We start from the raw sequence: 15,917 nt of genomic DNA on the forward strand, positions 1-15,917 counted from the left end.
AACATACCTTGTGCTCAGCCAAAACGATATGACCAGGAACAAATAATAGATTCATGAGACCACAAATGCCTGTTAAATATACCCAAAACGAATTGTATCTCATGTTTAATCACTACAGAGACATCAGAGCCAGCGGCAAATGTCAGAAGGACTAGCCGAGTTAAGGCTGCTCTAGGCGGATACATGAGCCCTGAGCGCCCGGTGATCGCCTGGAGCTCTGAAATCGGCATAGCAAATTTTCAAATAGGTGCTATCTTAATAAATAAACCGCAGATTTCAGTTTTAAACAATTACATTCTCGCCTGAAAAACTCTTAAAACTACATTTCATGACACAATAACAGTAATATTTAGAAGTGACGATTCTAGTCAACCAATCAACGTTCTGCAGTGAGTTTAGCTCCACCCTTTTGGTACCCTTTGCTGTGCTAGGTACCCCAACGGAAGTGTACCAAAAAAGTAGTACGGTTCGCTATTTTGGTACCATTCACAACTTCTGACATTGGAAACGGAAATAATTGCGTACTGTACTGTACCGAACCGTACCGCTCAGTGGAAACGAGCCATAAGATCTCAGACTTGGACTGTACCATCTAACTGCTGCAACGTCATGTGGAAAAACTCAAAATGGCAGCAGCTTCAGGAGTAAAATGTAGCTAAATGTAGGGAAGGAAGCGATTTTGGAGAGACTAGCAATAGCAAGCTAGCTTTGAAAGCATAAGATCCCACCTTCCCTGCAAATCACTCTCCAAAGCCACGCCTCCTGCAAAACACATGACCGCGCACCGGCAGAGCAGAGGCTAACCAGCGACACGATGAGAGACGGCGCTGGTGGAGGATTGAATGCAACGCTGTCAGATTAGCTAATTTCTCATTCACCGGTGAGAAAACATTACAGTACAAAGCGCATAATATTACAATAATAACGCCTTCCATTCTCGCTCGGTCTGCAATAGTGTAATGAACGCGCTAAGGACGTATCGTGTGAAAGAGGTTTGCAAATACGTACTTTGACAGGCAGGTAGGATGGCCTATCGTAGCCCTCGGACCGAGAAATATGATTGGTAAACATTTTATGGTCCTACGCCTTCCACAGATGATATAAATACATATGAATACATTTACACCACTTAACTTAGTGCTTGCTATCGGGATGTGAAGAGACTTTCAATGAACCTAACAAAAAAATGTTTTTGAACCAAATCACCTACCGGATAGGTAAAAATATTGCAAAATAACAGCTTAAAGACAGAGTAGGTCCTACCCTGTATTTAAGCTGTTATTTTGCAATATTTTGTTTAATAATGTCTGAATTTGATTGAGGTTAATATCTTGATAATGCAAGAATGATCTGAAAATATATGAAAGAAGCAATGCTGTGCCATCTATACTGGATCCGACAGGAATGGCGCAGCACACTTATGTGAGTAAAATATATTTGTACTGTGTCACTATTGCTTTGTTAGAGATCGCTTGATATGTCCTGATTATGTGCACGTGTCTAAAGTCACAGAAGGCTCCAACTATGAAGGACGTAGCTTGTCAAACAGACACACAGAAAGGCAGCTTGCGATGCAAAACTGTTATCCAGTCACAGCAGTGGGTGTTTACTTCCAAGTCTTCAATGCGGCACGCCCATAAAAACCCAGCGTTTCTCGAGCAGGCCTCAAAACCAGGGTAGAAAATAGCCTATTACTTATTGATTTTGATGTTTCTGAATGTAAAAACCAAGCGAACGTCATAAGTGGACCTCAGACAACAGTATAAAATAATAAAAAAACTTATTGTTTTTGATGTTTTTGAATGTAAAAACCACGCGAGAGTCATAAGTGGACCTCGGACAACAGTATAAAACTAGATAAAAAAGTTCGTCTAGACAAACTTTAAGTTGGCTTGAGAAAGCCGGACCAAAAAGTTTAAAAAAGTTTGAAAAGTTTAAAAAGTTTTAAGTTTGATGGTCTTCAGTCTGAAATAGTTTGAAGTTTAAAGTAGTTTTAAAAGCTTAAAGTTTGAATGTTTTGAAGGCAATACAGTCTGTCAGAGATAGATAGATAGATAGATAGATAGATAGATTCAGAGAATCAGATTATAGATAGATAGATAGAGTCAGATGATAGATAGACAGACAGACAGACAGACAGATATATAGATATATAGATAGATAGATAGATAGATAGATATAGTCAGTTGATAGCTGGATAGATGGATAGATAGATAGATAGATAGATAGATAGATAGATGATAGATAGATAGATAGATAGATAGATAGATAGATAGATAGATAGATAGAAATAGTCAATGTTCAGGTGAGCAGAGACTTTTCAATGTAAGTCTATGGGATTTTTATGATTTTTAATATTAATTTTTAAGAAAACCATGAGTCTGATCAGTTAGAAAGATATAGCACACCCGGTCAGATCAGTCTGAAGAGCTGGGCTGAGTTTGGAGTCTGTAGAGTTAAAGCTCTAGGAGGAGATACAGTTGATAATTTAGATCAGAAGAATAATAATAATAAGAAGAAGTTTAAATAGCATTTCAGTAAGTTGGCTTTCACAAGCCAACTTAATAATAAAAAAGCCAGTTCATGACCCCTTTAATATGGCATGTGTTCCCACAGAAACGGAGTCTGAGGATGTGAACAGCTCAAAATACAACATCAGGGTTGTCATCTAGTAATTACGACATGGCATAAACGCAGCATGGTCCCAAACCTGCATGCTTTTCTTTCTTTCTTAGAACATTTTCTTCCTTGGTTCAGTCTTCATAGTTTGAATTTGCGTTGTTTGCGCAGGGGTATCACTCACTGCGTCAGCTGGTCAAACTCTCCAAACTGGAAGTGCCCGAGGAGATCATGCAGGTGATTGAGCCCATCAAGGATAATGACGCCGCCATTCGCAGCTACGGCATCCAGCAGGCGGTGGAGATGTGTAAGGTTCTTCTGGCCAGCGGAGAGGTCCCAGGCCTGCACTTCTACACACTCAACAGAGAGGTGGCCACCATAGAAGTGCTCCGACAGCTGGGCTTATGGGCCGAGGATCCACGGTGAGTGACTCAGTTCTGTGATAAACTGCTCCTGTTCGTTCTAACAGGAAATCCATTAGGGATGCACCGATACCACTTTTTACAGAACAAGTCCGATACCGATACTTTCATTTTTGGTACTCGCCGATACCAATACCGATACCGGTATTTTCATAGCATTTGTAATTTTTTTTAAATATTGGGTACAGAAACAAAATAATAGTAATAATAATAATGTGAATCATGTTAGTTGGCTTCATTTAGCAAACAGATATTACCTTCAGTTATTTCCACACTTAATTATACCTGTTAAAATGTATAAGCTTTTGTTACTTTCACTGTTCATTTTAATGGCACATTAGAGCTCAATACTGTAATCACAAAACGTTTTACTACAATAATGCAGGGAACCACTCGTTATACATTATAGGAGTGCACGGGTACTATTTTGGTGATGTAATTTGCGTCACGAGCAGTGTACACGGACCCTCGCGTACGAGTAAAAACCGAAGTATAACCAAAGTAAAAACTTTGGCCTTAAAGCAAGCTAAACATACGCAGCGCGCACATGTTTGTATTGGTGCAGAATGAGAGTCGCTCTCTCTCTCACTCTCCTTACCGTCAAATAGCTTTAGTAACTTGTGCATTGTTTTACTTGCTTTTGACATATCCGACCGAACTACAAACTTTCCAGTGAATATTGAATGTTTAACAGGAGCGCAGTATCGGCCCGATACCGATACCAGTATCGGTATCGGTGCATCCCTAAAATCCATTGACTACATCCTGCTGCACATTGGCAACAGAATAGTACATGCCCACATGCAACATGGTTGTAACTTTAATGCCCTGGGATAATAAAGAAGTAAGAGGCTGTGCATTACAGTGATTTTACCATGGTTATAAGGGCTATAAGGCACGACACGAAGGCTCATGTTAAATCACTGTAACCGGGGCCTCAAGTTCTGTATTGCTTTTATATAATAGGGCTTTATGATGAACGGGACAGAATCATGGAATCCTGACATAAAAACGGAATTATTGTATAACATGGAATTTGGCAAATTTTGGATGAATAAATCAAAAAGTAGTGCTGTACCATTTTTCAAATCTCAATATGGACAAGTGTCTGTTAATAATAAATCAAAAAACGACATACTTTCAGTTAATTAGATACGCTTTTTGATTACTAAAATTGTATTTAACCATTAGAACAGAATCCAGAAAAGTTACAAATGAAAAAAAAAACGAATCCAAAAGAATAAAATGGAAAGAATTTTTAAAAAATGGGTAATTTGGAAAAAATTTAATATTTCATAGGGCCCTAATACCCTAATATAACAGCACCAGCAATATATTCTTTTTTAATAAAAATGTTATGGTCAAGTAATGTAGTTTATTAGTCTAATTGTACATTTTATTGTAGGTAGTAGGTGTTAATGTGCAGTCACACCTGTGCAGATATTGGTTATTTTACAACAATTCAGCACCCTCTCCCAAATTTTCATTATCATAATGCAAAAAATAAATCAATAGAAAAAAGTAAAAGTCATTACTATATTGTTAGGCATTTTGAGTTCTAGGGCTCTCAATATTTGTATACTCATTTATTTAGTCAAAATTAAATGTAATACATCGATTTTTTTTTCAATTTAATATTTTAATACTTAATATATTAAATGTTTAATTATTCTGAAAACTATGTCATGATAAAAAAATAAATAAATAAAGGCCAAGAAGGTTAACGTTTAAAAAAATTAAGACATAATTTTCTTTAAGTGAAATATATTAAATTCTTCTGATTTTTGGGGTAAAATATGGCCTGGAAGTGCTTTTGACAGGCTTCATGAGAGTCACCTCTTTGCATTAATCTTGTTACCTTTAGGCGACCTCTGCCCTGGGCCGTCAGCGCTCATCCGAAGCGTAAGGTAGAAGACGTCAGGCCAATCTTCTGGGCTTCCCGACCCAAAAGCTACATCTACAGGACGCAAGACTGGGATGATTTCCCCAACGGAAGATGGTACATACATTTAAATGTTTCTATTCTGAGTTTTATGTTTGGGTAGTTAGAGAAAAGTGAAGGACCGTGTTTGCCATCTTGTCAGGGGTAACTCCTCGTCACCAGCCTTTGGCGAGCTGACAGACTACTACCTGTTCTACCTGAAGAGCAAGTCTCCCAAAGAGGCCCTCCTGCAGATGTGGGGTGAGGAACTAATGAACGAGGGGAGTGTGTATGAAGTCTTCACCAACTACATCACTGGCCAAACCAATCCCAGTGGACACAAGGTAGAGTCATACAGCCAATGTCAGAATACAGCCATGCACAGCTGGACTATATGAGGGTATGAATAAGAGCAGAGTGCTGCTGACTGTGCTAGGTGTATTTGTGTAGGCACAGGTGATTTATGTGAAGGAACATCGAGTGATACACAAATACAGAGCACAGCATGAACCAGAAGTCAAGACGAGGAAGAACTTATGAAGGCGTGTTGTTTGGATCAACACAAAGGAAGCTAATTATTTGTGGTTGCCAAACGATGTCACAACTAGGCACATTTTGCACATTAATATTGAATTCAACTGATGTGCAGAGGTCTGTTTATCAGCAAACGTGATTCATTCATTCAGCCCGCTTAACTTAGTGATTGATATCGGGATGTGACGAGACTTTCAACTAGCATAAATTGACTGAACAATGATATACAGTTTCCGTGATGTAATATTTTAATCATACTGCCCCATTCATGTCATCAATATTCGAGTCCTGTATGTGTCCTAAATAATTTATATACAAACACTACTCCATTATTGCTTTCTGCTTTGCGTAGGTCATGTGTCTGCCGTGGAACGATGATGCTTTGGCTCCGGAGACCAACCTGCTGAAGGATGAGTTGGAGAAGGTGAACCGCAGAGGGATTCTGACCATTAACTCTCAACCCAACATTAACGGCAAACCCTCATCCGACCCCATTGTGGGCTGGGGCCCTGCGGGGGGATACGTCTTTCAAAAGGTCAGCAAAAATATGCAACCGCGCTATGAGAATAGGTCACTCGAGATGTAAAATAAGATGTTTTCAAGAAAGAGCGATCGAACTGCTTTTTCCATAAAATGAAAGGTGAACGAGGACTGGGTTTGTTGAGCTCAAAAAATGACCATATGACTTGTGTGTTGTATTCTGAAGTCTTCTGATAGTTTTGTGTGAGGAACAAACTGAAATTTAAAGTGCCCCTATTATGCCTTTTCGAATATTACCTTTCATGCAGTGTGTCATGTAGCTGTATGTGAACATAAACTATCTGCAAATTTGTGAAGCCGACAGTGCGCGATAAATAAAGTTATTGTCTATCAAAAAAAAGAGTCGGCTCGCAATCGCCTAAATGAGTCATCAGGAATTCGAATCTTATTCTGTTACGGCTCTACGTCACAAAGTAACACATTTGCACGCCCACGTTTTACGTCGCGAACTTGCCCGCCCACAAACGGTAACATTTCCATGTGGTTAACATCATGTCGAGAAGACGCTGTATCCTACGCTGTGTATAATAGGGGCACTTTCAGTCTTACTGCTGAAAATCTTCCTTTCCACTCTAAAATGTTTAATTCTAGACATAAACATAAACGTGTTTCATTGTAATCACTGTTTCATGGTTATTATCGTTAACTAAAACTAAAACCATGAAAATGTTCTTGTTACTTTAAATGAAATAAACATTAACTGAAATAAAAATAAAATGTTTTAATTAATTTAGTATGTTTAAGGAATAGAATAACTAAAAATTATAAAACTGTTTAGACAAACACTAATAAAAATGACAAAAACTTTGGGTAAATTTAAAATACAAAAAAAATTCTAACATTCAAAATATTAATAAATACTATGGTATATTATAGTATTACTAAATTTACTATATAATACTAAATACTAATGGTATATTAACAATACTAAACTGACATGAAAGAAGCAAAGATGTTTGTCACTGACATGAAACTTTGTGCGATGTACCATGTTTCATTGGATTCCTCACACAAAGCATCATGACTTCAGAGGACTTTGAATGGAGCAGAGATCATATCGTGGACTAAATATATTTCTCTTGTCCGTTTTGCACGGCAGCTATGGAACAACGTGATGGGGAATAAATGCTGAAGGAATTTTTAATTTTGGTTAACTACAACTAAAACAACGAAAAAAAATCATTAATTGAAAAAAATAATAATAAATAAATAAATATATATATATATATATATATTACAAAAAAACTTTTTCAGCTAGTTGACAAGGAAACTTTTCCTTTAGTTAAATTTGAAGTACTAAAATAACAACAACAACAAAAGTAAATTAAAAACTAAAACTTAAAAACTATTTAAAAATGAAAATAGAAAATATACAAAACAAACTATAATCGAATATTAATCATACTAAAAAACTGCTGCAATGATGCTGTCAGTAAATTTATAGTATTAATTCGTAGAGTACATCAGATCTAGTTCTGCTTGTGATACTGTGGGAACTGTGCACTTGGTCATTTGTGGCTTTATTTTAGGGTTTATTATCTTTTAGGTTTATTTAAGATTGGCTTACTTTTGGAAATGATTTTTTCAGCTTCTTTATTTTTACCTCTTGAAATCAACAGGCTTACCTTGAGTTTTTCACGTCCAGCGAAAATGTTACTGCGCTTCTGCAAGTGCTGAAGAAGTATGAACCTCGTGTGAACTACCATATAGTCAACGTTCAGGTAAAACACCAGCACTCCCTACAAGAACCATGGTAGAATCTCCAGTTCTTAACATTTTAACTATTTTCTCTTCTTTTTAGGGCAAGAATATTACGAATGCCCATGAAATGCAGCCCAACGCTGTGACATGGGGCATATTCCCCGGCAGAGAGATCATTCAGCCCACCGTCGTGGATCCAGTCAGCTTTATGTACTGGAAGGTGATGCTTTTTCCACCTAGTAACCACCTTAGCAACCACTAAGCAATGCAAATTTATTAGGTCTTGTTTAAACGGCTTGCACATCCTCATTGACCTCACATTTGTACACTGTCCCAGGCGTTCACTCACTGTTACTGTCTCGGTGATAAGATAAACTAGACTCAAAACCGCCATCGTGTCTGTCTGTTCCCACAGGACGAGGCTTTTGCGCTGTGGATTGAACAGTGGGTGAAGCTATACGAGGACGAGTCTCCCTCACGCATGATCATTCAGTACATCCACGACAACTACTTCCTCGTCAACCTGGTGGACAACGACTTCCCGCTCGACAGCTGTCTGTGGCAGGTGATCGAAGACATGTTCGCGCTCCTGGACTCCCCTCGAGCAACTCAGGAGGAGGGAAGTCAATCGTAGCATCACAGAACTCAAGTCTGCCTGCGCTGCTATTGAGAGTCTCGATGCACACGCACATACTGAAGACTTCACAGTGTTTTAAGTCAGTTTCAGAGCTTAATTCGTCATTACTCCCAATGCATAGGGAAAAAAATCATGCCAAATGTAACACTACATAAGATGATTCGCCTTAATCTTTAAAGGGACTTGTGTTTGCAGTTTTGGGTGCCATTTTCTTATATTTTAACTATTTATAGACAGTATTTTGGATATTGCATGTTCAATATATGATTGTTGAAGTCAAACGTGTGGACACAAAATACAGTATATTGCTACTGTATTTCACTCAGACTTTATAGGTGAATCTTATAAAAACAGGTCACATCCAATGTCAAACAGGTCATATTTCTATGCAAAATCAAGAAGAGAAAAAAAAAAACAATTTTGTTTAAAGGGATAGTTCACCCAGAAATGAAACTTCTCTCATTTACTCACCCTTATGTTGTTCCAACCCATATGACTTACATGTATCTTCAGAACACAAATGAAGATATTTTTTGTTCTCTCAGTTTTTTTTGTCGATCCATTGAAAGTCCATGCAACCAAAATTTTTAAGCTTCCAAAAGTGCATAAAGACATTGTAACAAACAAAAGGAGCATTCCAAGTGTTCTGAAGAGATATGCTCGCTTTATATGACGAACAGATTTAATTTATGCTCTTTTACATGTAATTTACATTGAAGCTCGAACATGCATGTTTAATGCGCAAAAACAGCGAGGTTTGTTCTCACGTGTCACACAAATACGTTTCTGCTTCTGCAAGAACCAGTGAGGTTAGTTCCTGCACGTTTCCAGCAAGTATGGTCGATGTGCGTTGATCAATGTTTATGTATGAATAAAAGCCTAAATTAAACCTGCACATCATATTAAAAGATGCATAATAAGATTAATTAAAATTCTTGATTTGAATTTCACAATGTACTTTTAGAAGTTTGAGGTTTTGCATGCATTGACTTTAAACAGATGGACAAAACTGCACAAGTGTTATGGATTTGAAACAACATGAGGCGAGTAAATACTGATGATTCTTTTTTTTGGGTGAACTATCTCTTTAAAGATTTTGAAACATTTCACATTTTCCTGATAATTAATAACATTTTCACTCTAAATTGTGACCACAAAAGCAGTCTTAAGTCGCTGGGGTATATTTGTAGCAATAGCCAAAAATACATTGTATGGGTCAAAATTATTGATTTTTCTTTTATGCCAAAAATCATTAGGACATTAAGTAAAGATCATGTTCCATGAAGATATTTTGTAAATGTCCTACCGTAAATATATCAAAACTTAATATTTGATTAGTAATATGCATTGCTAAGAACTTCATTTGGACAAATTTAAAGGTGATTTTCTCAATATTTAGATTTTTTTGCACCCTCAGATTCCAGATTTTCAAATAGTTGTATCTCAGCCAAATATTGTCCTATCCTAACTAATAAACAGCTTATTTATTCAGCTTTCAAATTATGTATAAATCTCCATTTCGAAAAATTGACACTTAAGACTGGTTTTGTGCTCCAGGGTTACAATTCTCATTGCCTAAATGCATCTGAATGTTTTACTTTTGATGATCATTACTGTGGTTAAAAACAACTACCATGATATATAAATAATGTACAATTTAAGTTTTATAGAAATTTTCCATGTTACAGTAAAGAGAATTGGGAGTGAAACATGTTCGTTTTTAATGAAAACAAATACTAGAATACTAGAGTGAATACTAGAGGAGTAACTGGTTTGTAACGGTTGTAATGTGGTGCCATTATGGATGTAAACTTTTGAGTTTTTTTTTTGTTTTTTGAGTGGTCTGACCGTTTTTGTTCTGCTGGCGATAGAAAGCTCAATAAACAAACGCTCCTCCCCCTGTGCTAACATGCCCACGTTTGACATTATCACTGAATTATTTGTTTGCTTGTGATTCACACAACATTTATATTTGGAGTTCACCTACATCTCAAGGTCCATGCCTCTGTTGGACACGCTGCAGTTGATAATGGTGAAGGATTGGTGCGCTACCATCAGCAGATGTTATGTTAAACCTGAAGTTACTTCAACAGCTGCACACATTCGAATCCACGTGCGGCGTCACACCAAACATCACACTTGTTGGAAGGAAGCCAACGGTATGAACTTGACCTTGTTTTTGCTTGAACAGACATGTGCAATCTTCATTGCTTAAACATGGTTATTAAAAGTTCATTTATATGAAGTCTGTGAGTCAGAAGCGCCAGGCAAAGTTGGAACTGCCCCACTTCGTAGAAACAGCCTTTGTGCAGACACATTGTAGTCTACTCTACCAGGATCAGGAAACAGTCCTCCATAAATTATCCGTCCTTTCATTACGCATTACTATTTCATTACATTACTATTAGTACGCGTTACTAATTTCATTACTATTCTGAAACAGGCGTACCGCGTCCCTTTCGAACGAAACTCTGACAGAGTGAAAGACCAACGAGTGGAATATGTTCAGGTATGAGTTTTGATATCGTATGAAGTATTGAGACGTTATGGATTTGTGTTTACTGTTTTGAGAATACGAGGCATAGTTTCAAGAAATGTGTTTAAGCAATCGAGAAAGACTGTAATAACGTACTTACTATGGGGTTAGGGATTGATTTAGGGTTAATTGTTTGTAATTATGCATAATTTACTGTTATTACTATAGTAAGAACATGCAAGGACACTAAAAAGTGTTTGCCAAATAATACTCACCTTTAAAATATTTAAAAGGATTGAAATATCTTGACATTTTCTAAAAAAAAAAAAAAAAATCAAAAATGTTCTATATCGATACCTTGACTTCGAGACCGGTTCCTGAACGATACTTTTTTCGATACCAATTTTATAAAATCAATTTTAACAAGATTACATTATCTAAAAAAAAAAAAAAAAAAACTTAGCAAACTGAAAAAGTTGATTTTTATTCATCAAAAAGTATGGCAAATCTATTGCTTCTATAAAAAAAATTGGACAAAGGCGGCATGGAAAATATTCTATACCAGTACTTTATATATATATATATATATATATATACATATAGTATGTAAAAATTGCTTAGTACCTCGGCAAGCTAAGTGCCACTTAGTGCAAATAATAATAATAATAAAATAAAGAACGCTGAACACACTCTTGGTTCTTCCATGCAGGAGTCAGTAAGTCAGTAACCTGACACACACTCATTCTAAACTCACTATAGGGCCGTTACATAAGTGAACCCTCTGAACCGCCGGCATTTCTCGTGGAAGTTCTGGGAATTCTGTTTCTTCTGGAGCTATTCATCAACACCTGTGCACTAATATCAGAGTGAGGCGGACCGACCAGTCCAAATGTCAAAGATGTTGCATATAAAGAGCCCAGTCTCACCTGAAATCAATCACAATTTAGCTCAGACTAGCTGCAAGTGTTCATGTTTGGCCCTACACACTGTTCATCTACTGCAAACAGTGTTGAAAACACAACATTGAAAAAGAAAAAAAGGCCCACTGTCAAGTTGTTGGGATGGGCTCCTTCCTTCAATGTAAATCTATGGGATTTTTTCCTCCAGAGGAAATCCCAATGTAAATAAATACGTATGCAGGAGAATTTGTCATTCCAGAATGGACAGCAGGGAACGTGTGTAAATGTGTCGTACTCTTGTTGAATACTCAGGATAAATGATGATTGTTTTGGAGGCGTGTGGAGTTTCTGCAGTCTATGATCTTCACTGGCTGGTTTCCATCTGTTAACACTCTTGTAAATAGACAGAACTGGTTAGGACTCAAAGTCTGCCCCGTGGGCTCGCTGCCACCACAGCCACAACACCTGCCAATAAAAAAAAAATCATTATTATTATCAATCTGTACACAGTTGTTTGTGTGGGTTAATCTCAGGGAATGGTGCCAATTGTGCCATGTGACTCAAACATTTAACACAATACTGAACTTTTTGTCACATTATTATGCCAAAGTTTTATTTTCAAACGGTTGTTTTTCATCAACCAATTTATATGCCCCAATTCATCACATTACATTTTAATGGCTCAAATGGAATAAAAAATCAGTTTTACATAAATGTTACTATAGTTGAAATAAAATATGTTTTCTCTTGCCTATGCAGTTTTATCTCAAATTAGCTTATGCACTTCCTGTTCAACTTTGTTATGCTGTGTCTCCCTTGAAAATAAATGCATTTTGGTATCGTGAAAAGCGCTGTACAAATAAACTTGAATTGAATTAAGCACACTTTTTTTCCATAAGGGAGCCTTTGATTACAGCCTCTGCAGTCTCTTGGACTCTTTTATCCTTCAGCTGATGAAAAATGAATGCAAATGTTCCAGTAATCTAGAATTTATGCTCCACATTGCTTAACACTGATAAGACAGTGTGAACAATAAAGGTGAAAGTCAATGTTTATGCGTTTATTCACAGGCACACTGGTTTGATTAAGCACGGACCAGATTACCGTGACCTAATAGCTATTAGAGATACTAAGTGCACGATGACCCTGTCTATCTTGTGCTAACATGGCGAGATTTTAAAGAGTGTTGGACTGCGTCTGATTTACCTGAGCCAATAGCGTGCTGTTAACGGTGGCTGAGCAATCAGCAGACACTCTGTTCCGGATGTGTCTCTTTCTCCAGGCTCTCTGCAGCACAGAGCGCTCACACTGCACCAGAAAGAGAAGGATAAGGTTAAGAATTCTTTGTGACAGTAATCAAATAATAGTATAGTTGTCAGCACCTTGTTGGGGGGTTGCTAACATATTCTGTCTGCTTTCTTGTAGGGGTTTGTGGGCCCTAGACTCTCAGAAAAAATGGTTCAAAAGCTGTCACTGGAGCGGTACCCTTTCAAAAGGCACTTTATATATACACTTTAGATACCAATATGTACCTTTAAGTTTCCAATATGCACCCTTTAGGGGTAAATAAGACAATTAAGTATACCTTTTGAACATGTTCTGCCCCAGTGACAGCTTTTGTACCTTTTTTTGAGAGTGTACGCGAGAAAATATGCCCCACCAATACTAGAAATACAGTATAGCCACTACAAACATGACAATTATTCTGAAATTACTAAACATAAGCACACTGTACACTAAGTTTTGAACAAATATTGTCAATTTCTTTCAGTGTAACGTTAATTTATATCTATAAGGAACCGTGCATATTTTAGGTGCTATGACTGCACATTAATTAAATGTTTCACTGTTTTTAATCACCTTTCACCTTTATCAGTTCATCTTAAGAGCAAGGTGACAAATAGTTACTGAAAGTAAAAATAAATCATGTAGAGATTATTATAAAGTTGTACAACTGCTTGTATAATAACAAAAATATGTCAATATATTATATATTTGATGGTTAAATTTGAAAAAAGAATGCAAGTAAAATAAAGCAATAAGCCCCAAGAAGCCGTGGTTTACAGTGGATTTATAACAGCTAAGGGACGTTGTGCCTTACAAACGCCCCTTAGCTGTTATAAAATCACTGTAAACCACGGCTTCACAGGGCTTATTGCTTTTATAAAACGGGTATTCCATATACGTAGTAAGGTTTCACAAAATAAAACAGAGCAAATAAAGTGTAATGATATTAATAAAAACAGCATTCTTCCACCAAGCAATGTAGTTCCTCAGAATCAGTTGAGGTTCCAACAAAGTGGTTGCCGAGCAACACACAGAAGTAGACAAAGGTGTGTGTTTGTAGTGTAATTTACAACAGCTTCGAACGCGGCTCAGCCAATCAGAATCAAGGACCGGAACTATCTGTTTTATAAAGTATGTATACAAAATGTGGGACAGAATTATGTGCAAAAGTGAAAGGTTGAAAATCTGTGAAATTCAAGTATGATAAAAAAAAAACATTATTAAAAATAGGGCCTATAAACATACATATATACTGTATATAATCTCTGTGACCCATATGGTTTGAGGAATGGATGGATTCTTCTCTGCATAAATAAACTATTATATAAGTATAAAAGTATAAAAGACAGTATAAGTCATTATAATCCATAATTATGTCCCCACTGGATGCAACAATGTACAGATTAATTGCCCAGATTTTCAAAAATGTTTGGCATCTTAATGTTGACGGTTTAATGTGTTGCCCAGAATATTCTTGAGAAAACACAACAAGCATTCGGTAACAGAAGTGCTGTTTCCGTCATCTAAACACGCTTTAAACACAATACTTTCTGTGACCTATTTTGTGGATTTCTGACAACCTGAACACTTTTGAGGAAGGTCTGTGAATTGTGGATAATAATACGGTAGCCAATACTCCAGCGATGCTACGCAACATGAATAATGTATGCAGGTCACCGTTACTGTTTTGTTTCACTGTTTTCTGCATCTATTTAAACTATTGCTAAACTATTTATTGTCACTTAATGATTGAACTCAATTGTCTGTTAATAATCATAATAATAAATGCTGATTCATGTTGATTATTTACTTGTTGTGTACACAGCAGTGATGCTTCAGTTTGGTTTTTCCAGCAGGTCCAGTACAGTCGGGTCAGTCCACACTCTCCTCTTCTCTCCACTGCTCTGATGCTGATCATGAAAATATCACTAATTATATTAGCAAGATATTCATAACCAATAATCTCAAAACCAGTCACAGCTCATTTCTCAAAACTATATACATAAAACCTATCCACACTGTTTCCCACTTTTTTTACAATCTAGCTCTAAATCAGCTCGGTTTATTATTAGGGCAATACTCTTGAGTTGAGTTGTAAGCATTTGTGCATGTGAACACGTTATTGTGTGTGTTAGGTTAAGTCTGCTATATTTATCTTTCACTTGTGGAAAACCATGGCAGTGTTTACCTGTGTGAAAGCTGTGTTTGTCTGTGGCGGGAGGCTTTCTGCTGTTGCTGATACACTTTGACCCATTGATGGAAACTTCTAGATACTGCTCTGCCCTCCAGCCAGAGACTCACAGCCTCCCGCCTCTGCGCTTTACGCTCTGGTGGAGAAACACGTCTTTTTAACACTTTAAGCGACAATCCACCCAAAAATTACAATTCTGTCATCATTTGCTCTACCTGATGTCACTCCAAACTTCATAATTTCCAACATAACAATTGTCATGTTGTGAAATATTTCTCTTGGAAAGCGTGTTTGTGCCATCTTTCTACAGCAAATGTCACTAAGTTTGATATTGTGTTATCTAATGCAGTGCAATGTAGTTCACATTATATTTGCACGAGATGATTGACTCAAATAGCTTATTCAATCGCCTACATTACTTCATAGATAATTTAATAGTATCCACAATGCAAAGTTGTTAAAAAAACTGCTTTACCTTTAGCCCACAGTGACCACGTCCTCAGAACAAACCGGGCTTCATTTATTTTCTTCTTCATACAAAACGTGTCTGCTGCTTTCAACAAACCCCTGCTATGTGTCCAACACCTGAACCACTGTAAAGTAAATACAGTTTATTCCAATTTATTTGCAAATTAAATTATAAAAAAACATTCAAACCTAAATAAATAAATAAATAAATAAATAAATAAA

The 15,917-nt window shown here is 36.8% G+C and overlaps 2 protein-coding genes across 2 annotated transcripts in view; one reads left to right on the forward strand and one right to left on the reverse strand.

Annotated features, from left to right (window-relative positions):
* LOC107691055 (methylenetetrahydrofolate reductase-like) overlaps positions 1-8,839 on the forward strand; it is a 16,047-nt gene extending 7,208 nt beyond the window's left edge. Inside the window, exons 6-12 of the mRNA XM_016489534.1 lie at positions 2,791-3,041; positions 4,906-5,040; positions 5,126-5,306; positions 5,849-6,031; positions 7,656-7,757; positions 7,838-7,957; positions 8,153-8,839. Of these exons, the coding sequence (XP_016345020.1) occupies positions 2,791-3,041; positions 4,906-5,040; positions 5,126-5,306; positions 5,849-6,031; positions 7,656-7,757; positions 7,838-7,957; positions 8,153-8,371 (1,191 nt within the window). The 3' untranslated portion in view covers positions 8,372-8,839. The remainder of the gene's footprint in view (positions 1-2,790; positions 3,042-4,905; positions 5,041-5,125; positions 5,307-5,848; positions 6,032-7,655; positions 7,758-7,837; positions 7,958-8,152) is intronic.
* A 3,075-nt stretch (positions 8,840-11,914) lies between these two features.
* The window catches only part of LOC107691067 (uncharacterized), a 21,076-nt gene continuing 17,073 nt past the window's right edge, over positions 11,915-15,917 (reverse strand). Inside the window, 5 exon segments of the mRNA XM_074187012.1 lie at positions 11,915-12,214; positions 12,956-13,057; positions 14,847-14,940; positions 15,225-15,363; positions 15,703-15,820. Of these exon segments, the coding sequence (XP_074043113.1) occupies positions 12,164-12,214; positions 12,956-13,057; positions 14,847-14,940; positions 15,225-15,363; positions 15,703-15,820 (504 nt within the window). The 3' untranslated portion in view covers positions 11,915-12,163.

The sequence above is a fragment of the Sinocyclocheilus anshuiensis genome, unplaced genomic scaffold (genome assembly GCF_001515605.1).
Source record: "Sinocyclocheilus anshuiensis isolate Anshui unplaced genomic scaffold, SAMN03320099.WGS_v1.1 scaffold158, whole genome shotgun sequence".
NCBI classification, from domain to species: Eukaryota; Metazoa; Chordata; class Actinopteri; order Cypriniformes; family Cyprinidae; genus Sinocyclocheilus; species Sinocyclocheilus anshuiensis.